Source organism: Haliotis rufescens, unplaced genomic scaffold (assembly GCF_023055435.1).
Source record: "Haliotis rufescens isolate VD_foot unplaced genomic scaffold, xgHalRufe1.0.p SCAF_6, whole genome shotgun sequence".
Classification (NCBI taxonomy): Eukaryota; Metazoa; Mollusca; class Gastropoda; order Lepetellida; family Haliotidae; genus Haliotis; species Haliotis rufescens.
In genome coordinates this window covers 16,100,347-16,122,344 of record NW_025964334.1, presented here as the reverse complement: position 1 = coordinate 16,122,344, position 21,998 = coordinate 16,100,347, and the positions used below count along the sequence as shown (strand labels likewise).

At 38.6% G+C, this 21,998-nt stretch overlaps 1 protein-coding gene across 2 annotated transcripts; it reads left to right on the top strand.

Annotated features, from left to right (window-relative positions):
* Positions 1-232: 232 nt before the first annotated feature.
* On the top strand, positions 233-10,121 carry LOC124140577 (beta-1,3-galactosyltransferase 5-like). Of its 2 annotated transcripts, none has more exons than XM_048385699.1 (3): positions 233-339; positions 5,355-5,477; positions 5,954-10,121. In XM_048385699.1, exon 3 carries the CDS (start codon positions 8,074-8,076, stop codon positions 9,139-9,141), a length of 1,068 nt encoding a protein of 355 aa, XP_048241656.1. In that variant the 5' UTR covers positions 233-339; positions 5,355-5,477; positions 5,954-8,073; the 3' UTR covers positions 9,142-10,121. The 2 variants fall into 2 exon arrangements, with proteins under 2 accessions (XP_048241656.1, XP_048241657.1); XM_048385700.1 differs by having other exon boundaries at positions 252-339; positions 5,375-5,477.
* Positions 10,122-21,998: the final 11,877 nt, after the last annotated feature.

The following is a 21,998-nucleotide window of genomic DNA, read 5'->3' as shown; positions in this document are numbered from 1 at the left end:
TTTTTTACTGGTTACACGGTACCTACATGTGCATATCATTAAAAGTAAAACTCACAAACAATCATCTTTGCTTTACCTTAGACTAATAATATAAATACAACTCACTGGTAATTTTATATGAGTGAAAAAAGGACAACATATCTTTAAGGACACCGCGAGTCAACAGGCTATCAGGTGAACGTGTGATCATATGCATGCTTTGCAGATAACATTGTTACTTCCCTGTGTGATGCTATTATCACACAGTCGATAGTTGGCTTCTCGATTAACTGCAATTGACGTCCATCTACATCCTTTTCTGACCCTACTCCTGGTTCTGATGGCCAAGGAGACAAGCAGGTAAGTTATAAACATGTCATTCCAACATCATAGCATCATATATGTCTGGCGTAGCAGTATGTCTTCTCTCTGTAATGTTAACCAAAGGATATATTTTCTTCAGATTATACCCTTTCAAACAGGAAAAAAAGTGCCACGGCACTTTAGCTCACATGGATGTGGTAGTCAACAGTTGAAATATATGCCCTAAAATTATTGTTAGCATTGATATTCAAATATTTCTGCTTAAATACTTAGTACTGGAATGAAATTTCAAAGAAGATAATTGCACCACCACCACTACATAAACAAACATTATATACCGATTGTTATATACTGATCGGCCATTTGCCATTGCCTTAATCCGCTTTGCCCAGTTACATCTGAGGGGAAAAAACCTCACGGACACATCACACTCAAAAATGACGTCGTCCAATTTGCGACGTCATCAAGTTGCGAGCTCTTGTTCGAAACTCTAGAAATTGCGTCATGGTAGAACAATGTTTTATCGTGAAATAATCCACGCTTCCTTCTTTGCGAGTGAAGTTTGAAAATTGAAACGGAATATTTACAAACACTTATCTCTTGGCCAGAACGGAAAAATCATGAATCATATAGTCACGTGAAAGATTATTGAAAATATAATTCTTGGACACACACTTCAAGTTTGACAACCGGTCCACATAGCACATGTCAAAGAGCAAAATAAATATGTTTCAAGTAAATCTTTAAATATACTATACAAAGTAATATATAAAATCAACGAAAATATATCCAAAAGTTGTCAAGCTTACTTCTAAGTTTACTTATTATTTTCATCTTTTCGTGCGATCAGTAAGGTAAGTCAAATGACATCTCGGCTTTCGCCGCCTTGTTTTCTCTGCTGGGACAAGATGTTTAATGCCAAAATATATGTATGAAAGATCGTTGTCATAGCTCGTGACCTTGCACGATACAATCATGAAGTTCCATATGTTTTAAAAAGATCGCGTTGTCCTGCTTAAAACGTTCAGAATAACACGATTAAGCAAAAATCTTTCACCAAAATCTGAAATTCATCATACGCAAGGACAGTACCATTGCTGTAATGTGAATGGCTGCCTCAGGTCACATGGTCAAATTTGACCAATCACGAACCTTGTGGCAGATTTCGGCAAGAAAGCGTCATTAGAAACTAATTTTCATCCCATAAAATCTCATGTTACAACAACGAAAAGACTGTCTTGTAGATGAAAAATATAAGCTTCCTAATGGTGTGTCACATGGCAGTCTTCGACGTACGTGTTATTCATACGAAAGAAGTAGGGGACAGGAGTATAGGGACAGGAAATGGTTCTGTGCATGCGCAAGATGGCGGCACTTCCGGTTCCGGGGAGTATGCGAGCATCCAAGATGGCGGCACTTCCGGTTCCGGGGAGTATGTGCGCATCCAAGATGGCGGTATTTCCGGTTCCGGGAGGCGGCTAGGCGGGAAGGCGGAAGGCGGGAGGAGGAGGGAGGGAGGAGGAGGAAGGGAAGGGAGGAGGAAGAGGAGGGAGGAGAGGTGTGTGCAGGGTGTGTGCCGATTGCGTGTGGAGATGATAGATCACTGAGACGATGAAAGGCGGGAAAGCGGGAAGGGGGAAGGCGGGAGGGCAGGAAAGCAGGCAGGAGGAAGGCCGGAGGGCGGGAAGGCAGGGAAGGAGGAAGGCCGGAGGAGGGAGGGAGGGAGGTCAAGCTTTCGAGGCAGAGAATCAGGGGTGACGAGTGATCTGCACGCGAAAGCTTATCCTGACATAATGAAATGTGTGAGAGACGAAATTTGTGAGAGATACAATAGGCATGCTCTTGTCCCCCTTACATACTAGCTACTGGAAATTTCCCCACAGTGCCATCACAACACAGAATATTCCTCATGTTTCTATAACACAGTCCACGGTATACAGGAAGTTTACATATCATACTAGCATCTAAATAGTCACTTCCTCAAAACTGCTTATATTAAATAGTACTACATTCCTGACGACCAATCACTGTCCAAACACAATGCAATGAGCGTCTGCCGAATCTAAACATAAACAATGTGAACCAACTACAATCACTGTTCAACAATAAAATACACTGCCATATAACATTCTCCCCCGTCGGAGAAATATGTACAGCAAATAGTCGGGACCAAAAAAGTAAGTTCGTTATATCCGTCAGTTCGTTATAAGCGCGTTCGTTATAACCGTATTTTACTGTACTTTTAATTCAGCGCAACAGCGCTAAGTTTTCACACTTTGTTCTCAGCCATCATATTGAACATCATACTGGTCACGACCCGTGAAGATCCGGGTTAGAATAGGTCTTCTTGCCGTGAAAGGCGACTAACGGCATCGGGTGGTCAGGCTCGCTGACTTGGTTGATGAATGTGATCGATCCCAATTACGTGGATCGATGCTCATGAAGTAGATCACTGGATGGTCTGGTCCAGACTCGATTATTTGCAGACCGCCGTCATATAGCTGGAATAATGCTGAGTGCCTCGTTAAACAAGAAACAAACATACTGGTCACATAATGATGTAAGAAAATGTATTTCTATTTTTCATGATACTTACACGTTTAGGTCCAGTTTGTAAGATAAACTTGCTTTGACGTGATTATGAGATACCTACATGTAGTTTGCAAACGTTCATGTAGCGAGTAGTTAAATGGGTCGGATTTAACCCCGCTTGGAACAGTATATCGATATCACGGCGCACGAGCTTGATGTGGTAGGAAAACCCGAACTCATGCAGATCTTAGGCGTTTACCACGTCGGTAATCATAACCTGTCCCAATCTGAAATTGGCACCCTATGTCAGCTGATCTGAGAACGACAAAGGTGAGGTGAGGTGAAATGGGGTTTAACGTCGCGTCCAAGATTATTGCACTTATATAGCGACGTGCATGTACGTGTGTGTGTTTGTGTGGCTGCTTGTTCTAGTCCGGATATGGTTTTGGTGCCTGTCCTTTACAACGTCTTTATGAAAGTCAATTTCTAGATACGATATTGTTCCCAAAGGCTGAACACGTGTGACCATAAAGATATATTATTGGAAATAGGTAATTAACATAGAGACACACATGACCACAAGGCATTGTTCATGTCAACATCAGACTTGACAGGTCATTTTGTACAAATATTTATCATAACAATTGAGCTTTGTTCTACTGATATTGATCTACCCTTTTGTATGGATATAGAGAGAGAGAGTCGGGACTGTTGGCTTTTCCCTTCATACTTAAAAGTATATTAGCCACACAATTGACACTTTCGTCTAATATATCTATAATCAGTTTTACATCTTAAGATAAATTGATTCGCTATGCACGTGTACAGGAACATACCACGCTCCCCAAAGGCCCTATATATACCTATAAGCATAAGCAAATAACTGTTAACAATTATGATGAGAGACACTTTCACCCACGATCTCTGTGTACAATGCCTGAGCCAAAGTGTTACAACTGCCTGTGTCTAATATACGCAGAATTGCTTCTCCATCTTTCAAAAATATAATTAGAATCGTTTGTATTTACTCATGTGATTTTTTTTCATTATTGTATTTCGTTTTGTATGCTCTCCTGTCTCAATATTATTCATGGTTCAAATGATGACCGACGCAATCCCCTATTTTGTTTGTGTCAAATGTTTTTTTCATGTTATCAGCTGATTTGCATTTGTTTGTCAGCGATGGGGCAGGATACGCTCACCTTCTAGCGAACACATAGTATCATCACTATTTGATAGTGATTCATAAACACATGTTTATGATATAAGGCCCATTCTTAATATTAAGTTGCTTGTTTCACGTCTGTCAACTTGTCCTCGGTATTTATGAAGAAGATATTTGAACAGCAATGCTCACTTAATTGGCTGGTTTTGTTGACATTGTATAAAGTTGACTATATAGCGAAGTGAGCTACAGTGTCCTGACACTACATGCCGCTAAGTGCTGTAATGATGATAGGATTATTTTCAGATAACCCTGAATAGTTTGTTTCAACATTTCTATTCATATCTCATTTCGTTTACATTCGACGAAAATGGGTTCATTTTGGCAATAATCTGTGGATTTATATTACACTGAACAAAAAAGTATGAATGTTTGAGGGTATCTTTTTTGTAGTGAGGACTGACCACACACTTTCACAACAATATCTCCCCAAATATGTTCAGTATACAGTATATTGAAACCTTGTTTGCTTTTATTTGGATAAAAAAATTGTGGTATTTTGCTGCAGTGTGCTACACGAGTTTCACTTGGTCGTCAGTTAAGAAGTAAAGTATCGGTTACTACACTACACTACACTACACTACACTACACTACACTACACTACACTACACTACACTACACTACACTACACTACACTACACTACACTATACTATACTATACACAGTGTATCTTTTTTCTTGCAATTATTGTGAATTGCCTTCACAATACCATCATGGACTTAGAAAGGTGATTGAGCATTTGTATTGATCGGTGAAAGTTGGAAGTTTTGTAAATGTCCTTACTCGTCCGTCAAACGACCATTTAGTGTATGTGCGACGATTGATTAAACTATCAGGCCGCTGCCATACATTGTGGGTTGTATGTAAATAGACCTTCTTTTTGACTGTAAAACAATGTCCTTTTCTTATACCTGTTTTTGTTATCTCGTCACACATTGCAAACATTGTTCAAGACTTTTAAATACATTTAGATTGGATTGGTCAATATTATTGTGACATTTTGAAAAAGGAGATCGAGGCAAAAAGAAGCCATCCCCATGGGCAACAGTTGTGTTTCTTCTATGCTAATCTGTTCTCTTTGTACATACGAGTCAGAATTTCTGTTTAGACAGGCAAAATCAAAGTAAGAGAATTTGGCCAAGAAGTTTAATTTAACATATCCAAGCTCAAGGTTAAATGAATAATCGGATCTCGTTCAATATTGGTCAGATAGCCAATTTCCTTCAACTGATTTATCCACTCAAACAAGGCATAAATGAGACCAGTGAAACCGCCTCATCTGTTTTAATTTTAGATTTATGCATAAATATTCAGAGTGACAAGAAACTACAAGACTGCATGATAAATGGGATGACTTCAACTTTCCAATAGTCGAGCAATATTCCAGCAGCTCGAGCCTTTGGTGTCTACTTTTGAGGTACAGGCAAGCATGATCTTTCAACGAACATTTCAACGAATTTAGATTATTATTAATTATGACGACACACCGTTGTTTTTTATAGTTGATTCTGAGCATGATGTTCAATGGTCATTCTGGACGTGCACTTTAACATGCCAAACTAACGCAACTGTAGGACATTGTGCAACATAACTGAGAAATGATATATCAGCTATAACATGGTGTTCGTCAGAGAAATCACTAGAATATATTAAATCCGGGACAAGAATCGACTCGACCAATCAGGACTCGTTTCTAGTTCCGGCATCAAAAGATGCTCAGGATTTCTCAGGAAATAATGTTTGGTCATGGTTACAACATAAGAGGCCTTAGAAAACCTTTTTTTTAAATCAAATAAAAATGTGGAGGACATCTGACGCATAAGTGACCAAAATTATGCCTGATGCAATTCCTTATCTTGACCACTAACATAAGTGCCCTTGTATTGTTTTCAGGTGAACAACTGACTTGCATGCGTTTGTGACGGGTGCCATCTGTGGGGCAGGATACCCTCACCTCGCGAACATCTGGTATCTCCACTAACTGATAGCAATTCGTGAACACGTGCTTTTGATATAGTCAGAATCGTCCAATGGACTGGCTTAGCAGATATGTCTTGTGATTATGGAAATGGTTTTGTGCTTGTGTTTGCTAAGTTATAAGATTATAGCACAAGTGTTTTGTTTCTGATATAATTTCGCGAATATCTGTGTAAAATGTCTTTTGCTTTGTTCCTAAGTTTGTAATATTCTTTTTAGAGTATTCCTTTCCAATTTCACTTTTTACAACTCGACACTGGGCCAAGGGTTTTGTTATAATGTGTGTTTTTAACCTTATATGCTTGTCGTGAAGTTATAAATTGTTATTCTTTTAATGTTCAATGACATTATCTTGTGATTTCCAAAACATATGGGGGGCACGGTTGGTCCAGTCATCTTAGGCGCCTCTGTTATAGCTGTGCAGAGTTCCGTTCCTTGGGGACGCCAGAAACCTATGATTGTGGGTTTGAATCCCGGTTTGCGCTGATTATGTTTTTAGTTTTGTCAGCACCATACCCGTGCTCGTGGGCTTCACCGAAGTGGTAAACGTCAGAGACCTGCATCACTTCGGGCTTTCCTCCCACATTAAGCTGACATGCCGTGATATAATTGGAATACTGTAAAAAGCGGCGTTAAACCCAAATCACTCACTAATAGGTAAGTTCAAACTGCATCACTTTAGTCTTTCCTCTTACATCAAGCTGACGTGTGATATCACTGACTTATACCAAACTAATTCACTGAGTGATATGTTTAAGTACCATAATTCAAGTAAAATTAGAAGAGTTGTATTAAATATAAATATATTTATAAAACGTATCATCTTTATGTTTTCATTGATCTAAAGCCCAGCCATAATCATAAGAGTCTTAAAAGTGACAAGAAAGACACATATTAAATGGTCCACTTTGGGGTGGCTCTGCGTGTGCATTGCTTTGTTGTGTCGTGTGGCAATCGGCAATGTGCCACATATATATATACTTGCGAGTGTGACAGACAAACCAGTGATTCATATTATGAACCACGGCCAAAGTATAAGGGGCAAGGTGACATGCAATCAAACTATAAACGAACGTGATCCATTTAGTCGGCTGTTACGAAACGTCATTGGATACTGGGGTCTGGTCGAAACCAGAATATTTGTAGACAAAGCAATTCGATGGTAAGCACGATATTTCCTCGCAAATATAGTAGTTGTTAAGCCTGTTATTCATATCACGCCAGCAAGTGATAGATATACGACATTATTACAATATTCTCTGCTATAAATTGTGCGCGGTGTATGTATAAATACCGTATTCAATTAAAAGTAAATATAGGAAAATTGCCAGATATGTCCTCTCTTGCAGCTACAAGTGACATTAATATGTCAGTCAATAAATAATCATCTATGTTTGTGAAATCATGATCATGTTTGTGCGTGTGGATTAAGTGTAGACAACCTGTATTGAAGGATATCAGGAAAAAAATCATTCATGGCAATCAATCATCAGTTACATAAGGAACTACGGTACACTGGCTGTACACTCGAGACTTCGCATTGTTTTCATACATTTGTGGCTATCACTTCAATAACCGACATACCAGTTTCACGCAAACAGTGCGCTGGTAGAGGTTGCAAAGAAACTTGCACTGAGAGGTGAGAGGCCAACATCAAAGCATCTACAAATTCAGTTGTCGATTAACGATTTATTATCATAATTGATAAATTTGTGTCGTATGTTCGCAAACTAAACAATACTTTAGCCATGTGCCATGTGTAACTCGTAGAGGTGAGTGCGTGGATGCATAATTGTGTGCATCTATGAATGGCTGTGGACGTGTGTATTCGCTACCTTTTGTCGATGTCTGCTCGTTAATTTGATTACATGTGTGTGTGGTGTATGTTCGTACATGCATGCGTCTGTGTGGATGTGTGCGTGTGTGCTTAGGCCCTTTTGTCAACATGCCTGCTACTTCATTTGCTTACATGTCTGTTCCTTTCCTATTGCAGATCTAAACAGAAACAATCTGTTTCAATATAGTTATATTACAACATGTTCAAAAGAATATACAGAGTTCTGGCAGGTGTGAAATGTTTGAGAGTTTGTCAGCTCCTCATCATTGTCATTAACATGGTGTGCTATGTTTCGTACTTCTTCTATGTCAGTGAAGCTATGTGTCGCGTTGGCTCTCCAACCTGTTGTGCAACTGAAGAACTACAGAAAAATATTATGGGAGATGTTTCTGCTAATCAGCCCACCTCCATCGTTGAAGATATTCTGTTTCCAGTAAACAGTGACACGTGCAAAGCATTTCCTAATGGGGACAAGAGGATATGGCTACTAGTAGCTGTAGTCTCCACCTACGAGCATTTCAGGACGCGCAACATCATCCGGCAGACTTGGGGCTCCGCCATACAAGACAATGCCCCAGGAAATGTGTGCCTCGTATTCTTTGTTGGGAAACAACAAAGCAATTTTGCACACTGGATACAATTCCAAAATGAAATACACAAATATGCTGATGTTACACAAATCAATAAGGATGATACATATCTAAATCTTGTTCATAAGAGTATAGGTATTTTGAAGTGGACCCATTCCTTTGTACCAAGCGTGAAGTTCATCCTAAAAATTGATGATGACGTCGTGTTAAATCTGCCAAACCTGTATTATAGATTATTAATGCATAGTTACCAATCTAAATTTATCATGGGATATGTCGGAAGAGGACATAAACCACAAAGGATGAAAACAAAGAAGAACTATTTTCCAAAAGATCACTATTCCGGAAATGTGATCCCAAATTACATCTTTGGTCCTTCCTACGTAATATCCGGTGACCTTGTCCTTGACCTCTTGACCGTCATACCCCGGATTCCCTTGTTACGTATAGAAGATATCTTTATTACAGCCATATCTGCTTCGTATACAGACGCTGTTCACATTGGGAGATGTGGTTTCCTCTATCCTAAAAGCAAAAATGTGGATCATTTTCGATGGGGAACGTCGTTCGTCTCGTCACATAGCTACCAACCATCTGAGTTAGCATCTATCTGGAATTATTCCCGAATACAATCACATCACCTGAGCTATTCTGCCATATTTCTTCAGCAACTATGAACCAGGAATGGAATTAGCAATGAACATCGATTTTCAGATACTAACGAATCTTCGAGTCATCAATATCACAGTACTATTTCTGAAACCGTATTTTGTCGTTGTTTGTTTTCTTCAGTAGTTGTTATGATGATTTGATGGTCTCAAGTGGGACATCTGAGTTATTTTCGTTTGTAAGTTTAACTTGTTTAAGATGCATTTAGTAGTTGGAGTACTAAATAAGGACAGCATATATGGATGAACAACTTCTTGATTGGGAGAAACGTTTCGGTGTAGGTACCGTTCTAAAATGGTCACAACTTGTTTGATAACGTTATTAGAAAGGAAAGGGGCGGTGGGATAGCCTAGTGGTTAAAGCGTTCGCTCGTCACGCCGAAGACCCGGGTTCGATTCCCCTCGTAAGTTCAATGTGTGATGCTGATGTCAGGTGTCCCCAGCAGTGACTTTGCTGGAATATTGCTAAAAGCTGGCTGCATAATACTGTACTTATACACTCCCTCATCTTCTACTATTAGAATACGGCCTTCGTGGTCTCGTGGCAGAGCGTCTGCCCAGGGATCAGAAAGTCGTGGGTTCTATCCCCAGGCGCGTCATACCGAAAGACATTAAAAGATGGTGCTTGTTGTTATAATCCCTGGCGCTCGGCATTTATAGGCTAAAACACTCATGTGAGATTTCTTTAATTATGATTAGTGTTTGGAAAAACTGGTGCTCCCACCTTTGTCTTCTCAATATAAATGACAGGAAATGCATGTTTTAAAACTAATTAGATGTGTACTGAATAGGCATTTATGTAAACTTAATCAGATGACAATGTTTTTTACAGCAATTGACCAGGAGAGATCAAGACTGAGTTAGATGCATACCCCAAAAGAAAACTTCATGTACATTCATGAAATAGAAATGTTTTAATCAAACAGGGCTGCAGTAGATTCTGGGAACGCCCAGAGTATACCCCCGGGGGTAGATTGTGGGAGCTCCAAGAATCTACCCGGGTATACTTTGAAGGGGGGGGGGGGGGGGGGTATACTTTCAGACTTTACACCGGGTTCGATTCTCCACATGGGTACACTGTGTGAAGCCCATTTCTGGTGTCCCCGCCGGGATATTGCTGGAATATTGCTAAAAGCGGCGTAAGACCATACTCACTCACTATTAGAACGTACACCGAAACGTCGCTCCTAAGTGTGATAAAGCAGTTGTTCATCCATAAATATTGTCCTTACTTTTCTGTGTGCGGACCCAACAATATTCCAGCTATATGACGGAGGTCTGTAAATAAACGAGTCTGGACCAGATATCGAGTGATTGGTATCATGAGCTTCGACCAAAGAAATTAGGATACAATGACAAGTCACTGAGACAAACCACCCGAAACCGGCATTCGCCTCTTACGACAGGCATTGCTGAAGACACACTCAAGGAGCTGTCTGTGAACCAGCACAACACTGTAGCAAATATAATACAATAACATTACAATAAAGATTTACTCTTGCTTATCCCATGTTCATTACAAAAGAGTAAGTACATGTTCAGGGACAACATTGTATAGTAACATGTTTTTTTTATAGTGTGATCATAAGCATCGTCTTTATCCGCGCATCCAATACAACTTCTTAAACCATAGCTTATGAAAGGTGAAAGGTGTGCTTTATGCAGTACTTTTATGTTGTGAATGTTTGTTCGTTTGTTTATTTATTTCAACGCCGCACTGAGCAATATTCCAGCTATGTGACGGTGGTCTGTAAATAATCGCACAACATTCGGCTGTTTCAATCAGAAGAGGTTTTTGTGATTTGACAACCTCTGATTTACCAATCAGAATAGAGTAATTTCCACATTCATGGTAAAATGTTCGATAAACAACCCCCACTCGTCGTATATTTTTTATATGAGACATCAACATTTTGTACAGCCTCTTTAAGGATGTTAATAAAATATACAAGCTTTATCAATATTTACCCGTATATAAATTGCGATGAATCCCTGAACACCATCTGACCCGGGCAATGTCGGAGCTATACATTTTGTGAACAGGGGGATTTAGTTTGGTATTTCCCGGATATTCTCAACATCGGACGTCAAAGGATCGTGCGGCCATTGCTTTCATTATTCGTTGCCCAGCTGCATCTATGGGGAACACATCACCAGACACACACCCTTAAAATATAACGTCGTCCCATTTACGACGTCATCAAGTTGCATATGTTTGAATCTCCAGAAATGACGTCATGACAGAACAATGTTTTATCGTGAAATTAGCTACGCCTCGTTCTTCGTTGTTCTTTGCGATTTATGGCGAAGCTATCTTCTATTTGGCGATTGGCCACAATAGGCGATTGATAAATGTGCTCGAGTTGGTCCTATATGAAATGTATAGTATTACTTTCCCCGTGACATGCATATTATAACCCAAGTCGCCAAAGAGCGAGGTGCACGTGCGAAAGGCTCAGGAAACATATTTCACGTGCATCGCAGAGGGCCGACTCACACAGTGTTCTCACAGTTAAACATAGAGTTCTTAAATATATTTATAAACACATTTATCAAACCAATGTTGTTTAAACATTTAAGGTGCTAGGGCTCTTTGCATGTTGGTCATGCTTTAAGTAGGTTAGATCACACCATGGTGTCTAATCGGTTAAATTGTTAGTTAGACACTTGTTCGTTGTGATCTAACCTATACTAAATAATAACTAACTGATGAAAGCACACAGATCAGATATTTTATTGACAATACGATGATGGCATCGGTAAACTAGTGATCGGTGACACAAATGTTTCATTTACTTTTTTTCAAAATTGTGTTACAGGTAGAGCAGGCCATTCTTACGGTGGCCCATAAGGGACATGGAGTCAGTTTTTCCATATTTTGATATTTCACTTACTTTTGTCGTTACCTTTTGCAAATTAACACGATTTGTCGTACAAATATGTGAAAAATCATGTGTAAAGAAGACATTGAATCGCTGAAAAGTGAAACGAAAATGTCAAAAACTAAAATGAAAATGTCAAAAAACAAAAACGAAATGTCAAAAACTAAAATGTAAAATGTCAACAAAAAAACACGAAAATTTCAAAAACTAAAATGAAAATGTCAAAAACAAAGCGAAGATGTCAAAAACTAAAATGAAAATACAGAAAACTTTCAAACGCGGTGATAATGTTTCCACCGCGATGGAAATAGTTTTCTGTGGTTTCATTTTAGTTTTTGACATTTTCGCTTTTGTTTTTGACATTTTCTTTTTAGTTTTTGACATTTTCGCTTTTGTTTTTGACATTTTCGTTTTGGTTTTTGACATTTTCGTTTTGGTTTTTGACATTTCCATTTTAGTTTTTGACATTTTCGCTTGACATTTCAGCGACTCAATAGCTACTTGAAAGTACATTTTCCATGTTTTCGGTTGTTTTTATACATGACTTATCACATATTTGTATGACAAATTTTGTTAATTTGCAAAAGCTTACTGTAAAAGTAATTGAAACATCAAAATATTGAAAAACAGACTCCATGTCCCTTATTGGCCACCGTTGCATTCTTACCCTTTTTGCGAACAGCTGGTGTCATCACAGATGTTCTGTTATCCATTCACTTAACGATTATTTTTACCATCTTTCCTTTTTCGCCAAATGGAATCTATTTCGTTTAATAATCGAGACTGCTTATTCCCTGGCCTTGACATTTTATTTTGTACATCACAAAGTTATACCATATTACAACAACATAAAGCAACAGTTTAAGGACGAAGATGTTTGAAGCTTGAAATGTTACACGCCCAACTAACATATAATAACGGCGGCTTCTATATTCATTGTTTGACAATAACCACTTACGTCCTGATTTCCATTTTAAATGTATTCAAACATCACAATGTCGGATGTGTTCGTTATATCTCGCGTCAGCAGCCCTTGATATGGCCGGGGCCTCATTCCATCCTGTTGAACTCAGGAAGCAATTGTTTGATGTTGGATTGTAGTCAACGGTCTTACACAGTATGCTTGTCTCTCTGATGCAAGCCGCTTGGCAGTCTTTCTCCGAGATGGATTCCACCTTAATATCGTTATGCTCACGTAAGATATACCCCACATACCTGGTGAACGTTGTACCGTAGTGAGAGCAGTCTGGAAGGAAAAGTATCGTTATTTGTTAACGAATATAGCTACTCGTGTCTGTTTGGCCAGTAGCCGTCTTGTAAGAAACTGTACAAGTTGCCTGACCATCATAACCTTTGATGTAAAACAACTGACCTGTTCGAGTTGTGACAGCGGAGGCGCGACTATTCGCTGTGCAGAGTTGCGTCCCTTGGGCATGCCAGAAACCTATGATTGTGGGTTCGAATCCCGGTTCGCCCCGATTAGGTTTCTAGGTTTGTCAGCACCATACCCGTGCTCGTGGGTTTCACCGAAGTGGTAAACGTCCGAGACCTGCATCACTTCGGGCTTTCCTCCCACATTAAGCTGACTAGCCGTGATATAACTGGAATACTGTTAAAAGCGGCGTTAAACCCAACTCACTCACTGACTGTGACAGCGGTCTCTAGGTACCTTTGTGACACACACATATTTCACCGAAACTAAGCCGTTGTGTAAGTTAGAACTCACAATCATACATGACCATAATGGACGATTGAAAAGTTTGGATCAATACTTCATTATTTGATTACTGACATAAGCATTAGAATAGGTCATAAAAGATTCAACACTCTGAGGATTTTATCCTTGACAGCAAATCATTTGATTCGGCTCTGTGATACAGCTGGAATATTGCTGAGTGCGGCGCTAAACAACAAACCAACCAACTATCAAAATACCGTATCATCTTGTCTATGAGAATTTGTTAATGTGAATGTCTGAATATTATGCGATGTTTATAACAATGTTACGTTATATCTTACACAAAAGAAACACATTATTACGAACATCACTGAGCTTCCATTAACACGTGTAAGTATATTTGAAATGAAGAGACATGAGGATGAGATTTATAAGCAAAGTCCTGGCTAACACTGCAGAGCCTAAAGGACGAAGTTGGATACAGGTGTCAAAATGTCAAACCTACGAGAATCTTTGAAAGATTGGTATGTTCAATATGGCTAAACTGAGTGCAAAAAGACAATTTCAAATTCAAGATTCAATCTAACTATGAGCAAACATAATGATTGTTTTAACACCTGATTCTATAATCTTATTCTACATGACCTTTGAAAATCAAAGAATTGCTCGTGTTCAAATATTGGCCACACGCTTCACTCACTCACTCACTCACTCACTCCATCACTCACTCACTCACTTATTGGTCTAGTTTGTTGTTTTTGATACTGAAGATTGGTTTACATACTAAGTGGAACCGTAAAAAAAGAACGCTTAAAGAAAAAAGGAAATTCGTTTGCACAATGCTGGTATAAAGGGGCGTAACTACAATGACTTCAATTCGTTTTTTTGTTGTATATAAAATAGGTAAGTACATGTACATACTTTGAATGCATCCACCTTGCGCATGAGAGAAGACGAACATCATGTCACAGACACACTCTCCCTCCACACAGAAGGTGTTGGCCAGCAGGCAGTCAGCAGATGTCTTGCAAGTACCCAACGCAGGACCGTCTGGAACAGTCACTGCACTAGACATACGCTGAGGTAAATGCATTGTATATCTTAACATTTAAATACATGTTTAGTGTTATCAAGGATAATGAGGTAAATCCTACTGAGAAATCATGCAGGTACACGTGTTGCAGAGGTACTGTCCCCGGAATCCTCAATTACGTGGTCTAGCTCTATAAGTACTGGTGTCATAGCCTGTATCTGAATGGTATTAAATGTAAATTTTGATGCAAAGGATTGGGGAACATGTTCGAGTATTTGGACAATAGGTACATGTGTTGCAGAGGTACGGTCCCCAGAATCCTCAATTACGTGGTCTAGCTCTAATTGCTTGTGTCTATATAGCCTGTATTTTAATGGTATTTATGCAAATATTGATCAAAGGATCGGGTAACATAAAAAAGTGATATTTTCCTAAATAATTTCATACTTTGAAGTTTACATTGTTTCTGCCATACTGATTGGCTGAATGGGTAGTCACGTGATCTGATATTTGGAGTTAACACACCTGTGAACAAACAAACAAAAATCACACGATGTGAACATTTTTTTTGTGAAATTGATAGTGTGAACTTTGGCTGGAACTACTTTCCGGGTTTCCCCGAATTCTCAATCGGTGTTTACGATCAACTCGTTTTTCTATTTTCTTTTTAATCCCCGCAATATGATTAATTTTGTATTTTGCCTGGTCTTGTAACATTTCATCTGATTTATGAATAAATAATTGCTTTGGTTCTGGTGTTTGATGTCGTCCAGCTGCAACATGAAACAAAATGGATTGTCCTTACGCTAATTTGGATATGAAATGGCTATCTTTCAATACTACTAACGCAAGTGAAGAAAATTTATTCTGTAAAATTACTGAGGTGAACGAAAATGATTTATTGAGCGATATTGACTTTGATGCCATGTTTTCGGAAATGACAGGATTCTAGGAACAATGAAAACAATGTAGTACCCTGCTCACACGTGGCCGCTGACACAGAGCAAACGCGACTGATCCTGATCAATCCTAAACTAAAACCCGATTCACTATCGTATTCGGGAAAAAAATCTAAGATTTTGAGAAACCATAAAACATAAAAGGGTAAGGAAAGAAACATATATTTAAGAAACAAAAAAAAACAAGAGTTTGCCACTAACGTGCCTATATGACCCGCCCCTGTTGCAGAATTTATGACATAATTAAATCTAAACAAACCCTAACCTTTTTTAACCGAGGTGGAACTTGTCATGGAAATTGTATAAGAAAGGAGAGTTTGCCGCTAACGTGGCCAAGTCTCCTGCCCAGCAAATGAAGTGTATATCATGTCAACAGTAGTGACATTTGATCACACAAACACATACATTTGAAAATATTCAAAATTTTGTAAGGAGTAAAAGGCAGCAGGGGAGCATCTACTTGATGTAAATGCAAAATATTCTGAAGAAACCAAATAAAATGCTGCAAAACACAATTTCAATGAATTTCAAGAAAAAATGAAACCTTCTCCACAAAAACATGATGGAAGTACAAACTGACAAAACCAGTTACTACATTTACTACTGAATTCATAAGGGTGGGAGAAAGAAAACACATTACAAGTCACATTTTGACTCGTAATAATATCTACATGGAATATTTGTTAAGAAACATAAATGGTATTAGTCTGTGATATGTGACTATGGTCATTACCAGTTCAAACCAGAGGTGTTGCTTTGGACATAGTAGATTAAATGCAAAATATTAAGATTTAAAATGTTCAGTTCATTACCACATTGATTAACATACAAAGAAATAATGATAGTCACTTCAATATACTACACCTATTCCGTCACACCCCACACAAGATGATGGTCAGTACATGGAACTGGAAAGACTCCTGTTGAGATGGGCTCATTACAGAAGATTAAGTCTAGTGTACCCCCAAGTCTAGTGTTCGCAATTGAATGAGTTGGTTGGTTGGTTGGTTGTTTTACGCCGCACTCAGCAATATCCAAGCTATATGACGGCGGTATGTAAATAATCGAGTCTGGACCAGACAATCCAGTGATTAATGTCATGAGCATCCACGCATCCACGCCATTGGGATCGATGACATGCATCAACCAAGTCAGCGAGCCTGACCACCCGATCCCGTTAGTCGCCTATTACGACAAGCATAGCAAGTGAATGAGGAAAGTTTTATAACTTATAACATTCCTTAAACAGGTTAAATGGGTATCAAGTTGAATTTTTTGGCATTTAAAGAGGAATTCATAAATTCGTTGGGCGGGGGATAAAAACCTTGCCTACCTGTTTTACCGATTTGTCATCGGAGACGAGACAATATCCGTAGACGGAATTAGAAATCTACTATTCCGGTTTCTGAGTTGGCCGACCTTCTCCGAGCATTTTAGACCGAGAAGCGGTGGCACCAGAGGAGTGACGGGGCACAGAAATGAAGTTGGCGTCAGGTCATACAGTAGGTCCATCTCAGGTGACAAGAAACACCAGATTAGCAAAGTATTACAGCACACGCGACAATTCCCAAACTCAAAATATAACACACTCTGACGTTGAAAATTAACACAAAACACACAAGTTTCAGAGCACTCGGTTCAATACCCACCAGTCCATTCCGCATCGTCCGGATTGGGTTGCTATTATCCAAACACAAGCAACACATTCATAAATCGGTGATATTCCCAATTTGCTAGTGCCATGAGAGGGTTCACGCGTCGGGGTGTTTTCCATAACTGCTCCATAAACGTCATTTTCAACAGCAGTAAGTATAAATGTCATCCTCATGCTCCCGTTCGACTCGAAATGCACCTCTTTATAATTACAAACTTATGTGACGTCATATATAAATCCGCGCTTGAAGTTTGGCCTTGCCTCGGTGCATCGAGGTCATGTTTATATTTTTGTTCACCTTCCTGTAACCTATTTTTAAGATTTGATTTATCCCAAATATTGTTTGAAAATTTGTTCGGAGAATGAAATTATGTTGACATATTTCAAGATTATGTTGTATATATATAGAACTATATTTCTTTGCATTGCGTAACTGAGTATGAGTGGGGAAACCAATGTGACCGAGAGCAGGCAAATACCGACAAAATAACATTGTTGCAATGTTCTTCAGTGAAACAAGATGAGTTCAAATTTAATCAAACATTATTACGATATTATTCGGCGAGACCAGTAAACTACAAAGTATGAAATTATAAAAATTCGGAGGTTCACACAGTTTTACCAGCGCTTTTAAATCGTTCACACTTCCATGAACCCATTCAAACTGACGTTGAATTCTTAATTGCTTTGCTGTCCTATCAAAACAAAATATATCTTTGGCTTTCACCATTACATGGCTGAGATAATGTTAATGTTGTGACAAGTAGTCTCACTACTAGCAGCATTTGTGTATGACATCATTTGTATAACGTCATGTGTATGACATCACAACTTTCGGGGTACCGCCATCTTGCCTTGTTAGTAAAGAATGTCCACCAAAACACTCACTGTCTGTGGTATCATATAGAACCCCCTGATTCATGTCTTTGTCTCAGACAGACATGAAGACCTAAACAAATGTGACGTTATTTTTTTAAACTCAAATGGAGGTAAACTTGTTATTATCATTCTCTTCCTAGATCTGTCATCACTTTTGGGTTTCCCTTTTATAAACATACATCTAAAGCAGGTCATTTGGCATCTGGATTTATCGGATATATTGTAATTTGTTGTAAATAAGTTATCTATAATCAGTAAATTCAAAACGTCAAGGAAGAGAATTTTTCTATCTATCGAGTCAGATCCCAAAGGGAGTAACGGGCAAAATAGTGATTAAAATAATATGAATGGATCACTGAAAATTATTGATGACACCAGCTATTTGTGGAAAGGAAAAACATATCCTGGTCAATCCTGCTCCCGCTCATATTCCCAAGGCGAGGGCGATAACTGACTATTAAAGTCCAGTTTGCATTTGCTTCTATTACAATAGAGATCTTGAATATCGATCAGATCGTCTTGACTGGGAGCCGCTATTTTGTTTGAAGCAAATGCAAGTGATATGAGAGATGGAATCTTATTGGTCAATAGGGAATTGGTCATAGATCGGATATAACTCGTAATAGCCATTGGTGGCACTAGGATAGTGCCCGGAAATTCCAGTCTCGTTCGGCAAGGGTGGAAACTGGACTTTTTGGGGGGAAGATGCCCAAAAGTGAGCAGGCTGCAGCTGGTTTTCTTTTTAACTGCAGGAGGTCATTCCCACTGACCGAATCAGGCCAGTCGGTGATGGACAACTGGTCATTGATTGTTACCATATGGCACTAGCTAGTCTTGCAGACGTCACACAAATCTAAGATGCATTGAAAAACAACTGAAAACTTAATACTGAGCACAGGGACTGTACATTTTATTATCACTTTATGAAGTGACTTTTGGTAACAAATTCAACATAATACAGATTTAATCATACAAAATTAATAATACAAACTAAATTCAAATTTGCGCACGTTGTACTATCCCACAGAGTTACAAATGGTATAAACAATGCCAATGTTAGAAATAATCTACATAAAATCCACACCTCTTTCTATGTCTAATATGAAATAATTTAAAACTTTCATTTGTAATAATCTGAAGGTATAATAACGGCAGTAACAATGTAATTAAAATTATATTGCTAATCCAAAACTGAAGTAGTCCTATACATCATACATTTAATAATGAAACCTATGAAAATATACACTGTTATGTAATCAATGTGTGACGAATTCGGGAAACAGCACATCATAATAATATCATCCTAGGACATAATAAAGAACACTATCTGTCGTCTTGCAGTAAATACTGAGGTGTAAGGCATGCGCTATTTAATTCAATTTCCTAAAAAATAATTAATTTAAGATCCTTATACAACTTTTACAACTTTTCCCTAAAAGTATACATATTCCATCGCACAAAATTATTTTGATAATTACGTTGACATTGAAGCGAAATCAAACCAGGAGAAATAGAGTTTGACCCTGAACAATTGCAACAGAATTAAATCCAGCTGTTTTGGACTCAACCAACCATACGTGAACACTATACTAAAAGTCTTAGTGCATCCATCGAGAGGAAATGTATCAATTTGACTCTAAATAAATAAGAATTTATTACACACTTTCAAAAATATGCAATATGTTTATTGAAATGTGTTCTTCTTGTGACATATCACTTTAACGTTATGACAGGACACTGTAATTATTACATAACTGAATACATAAAAAAATAAGTGATTTTGATAAATTGGTAGAATTACAAGAGAGATATACCAAGAACATATTTGTAAGTACTCTTTGAAAAGCTGATATCAGACACTCTGTGATGAGTGGTATACTTATTACATAATGTACATACCATATATTAACATCTGTGAGACACAAATGAAGTAGCCTAGTGGATAAAACGTTCGCTGTCATGCCGAATTCGGGTTCGATTTCATACGGGTAAAATGTGTGAAGTCAATCTCTGGTGCCCACTGACAGAAAAGATAAGCAACAAGAAAAGAAATAATTTGTTACCTGGACAGAGAGAGTACATTCTGTATCCACTGTCGTCATAATAGATGACGCTTGACGGGTCTGTGAACGTGGCATTGTAGGCTACACAGTCTCCTGTGGTTTGGTTGTAGCCACACATCTCGGCCAGGTCATGCTGGTTACATCTGGCAGCACACTTCAACCGGCTGGTCATGTTCTGTTCCGTCCACATCACATGGTCCGTCACTCGCTTGTTTTCAAACCCGGGCAATCTCATAACATAGCACATCCGACTTGTGCTGTAAACATAAGCAATTAGACTATAATTAATTACGAAGACAGTTGATGTAAACATGTTTATCAGTGATACACTTTGCAAAGAGTAAAGGAAAGGTGTACATATAACATGCATGGATGGTACGTATATGTGGTGAAAGTATCTATTCCGCCAATCGTAATGCAATGTTTAGACATACATTTTAATTTTCATTAGATGGGAACAGTATGAAAAATATCAATACTAAGCCAGGCGTTAGTGTGCAGAATGACTTCCAGACCAGTTCCATTTATGGACATACCATTCTGTCAGCTGTGAGTGGCTGTGAGTAGTGGTACCAGCTACTTTCGCTGTGTTGAAAAGCCAAACTGGAGATACAGTCGGACTTCGTTATCTCGAGATCAGTTGTCACGAACGTACCGATATCTCCAACCTTTTCACCGGTCCCGACCGCCTCTCTAGTCAAATAGATATAAATCTGACCGCATACGTCGAGTTCGAGATACACATATATAGCGCCATCTCGAGGCATGTCAGCGTATCCCACATGCGTAGATCGATGCTCATGATGTCTTTTACTGGATAATCTGTACTGACTCGATTATTTACAAACCACCGTCATATAGCTGGAATACTGCCGCATGAGGCGTAAAACAACAAACAAACAAAACACCTTGTTTTGTTAATCCCACACGTAATACAGGCGCACTGTTCAAATTTTGGCACAGCTTTTACTGATTTCTCGTGTATGCAGTAGTATCTCTATGGATCTATAATACTGTGAACGTGATCTGTCTGGCTGTCGAGGCCTCGCTACGTCGAATGTTAGGGTATCTCGAATGTTTGGGTATCTCGAATCGCCACTGAAGGTATAACTCTAGTTTCTGTTCAGAGTTTGGTACAAAACATATTATTATTCTATACCTAACGACTATATGTTTTCACAAAAGACATAAACAATTGAATAAATTTGTTGTTATTTGTCAAGAATCTAGTGTCCGCAAAGAATCGTCCAAAAACAACCGGCGGTCCAACACCAGAACATTTGGCTGATCTGTAATTCAAAGTACAGTAAACTACGGTTATAACAAACTCAAAGGGACCACTGAAGTTGTCCTCTCCCTCTCCTCTTCTTTGATTTAGAGGAAGAGAGACAGACCCATTTCACACCAGGTACACGTATTTAATACTTTTTGAAAATATCATTCTAAGTGCATTTAATTCATGACGCCAATCAATTACAGTTTAACATTCTCAAATACATTAAATTACCATGTGTATTGATGGAACCTAATTTCATCAAACTTGCGGGTCCTATATTTATATCAGCAGGTGTCCCTCCGCCGTGATATTGCTGGAATATTGCTAAAAGCGGCGTAAAACCATACTCATTCATTGTATAAGTTTAATTTAGACACGTAAATATATTTCGCTTTGAGCTGTTACTGTGAGGTTGTTCTGATCCCATAGTTGGGATATTTTA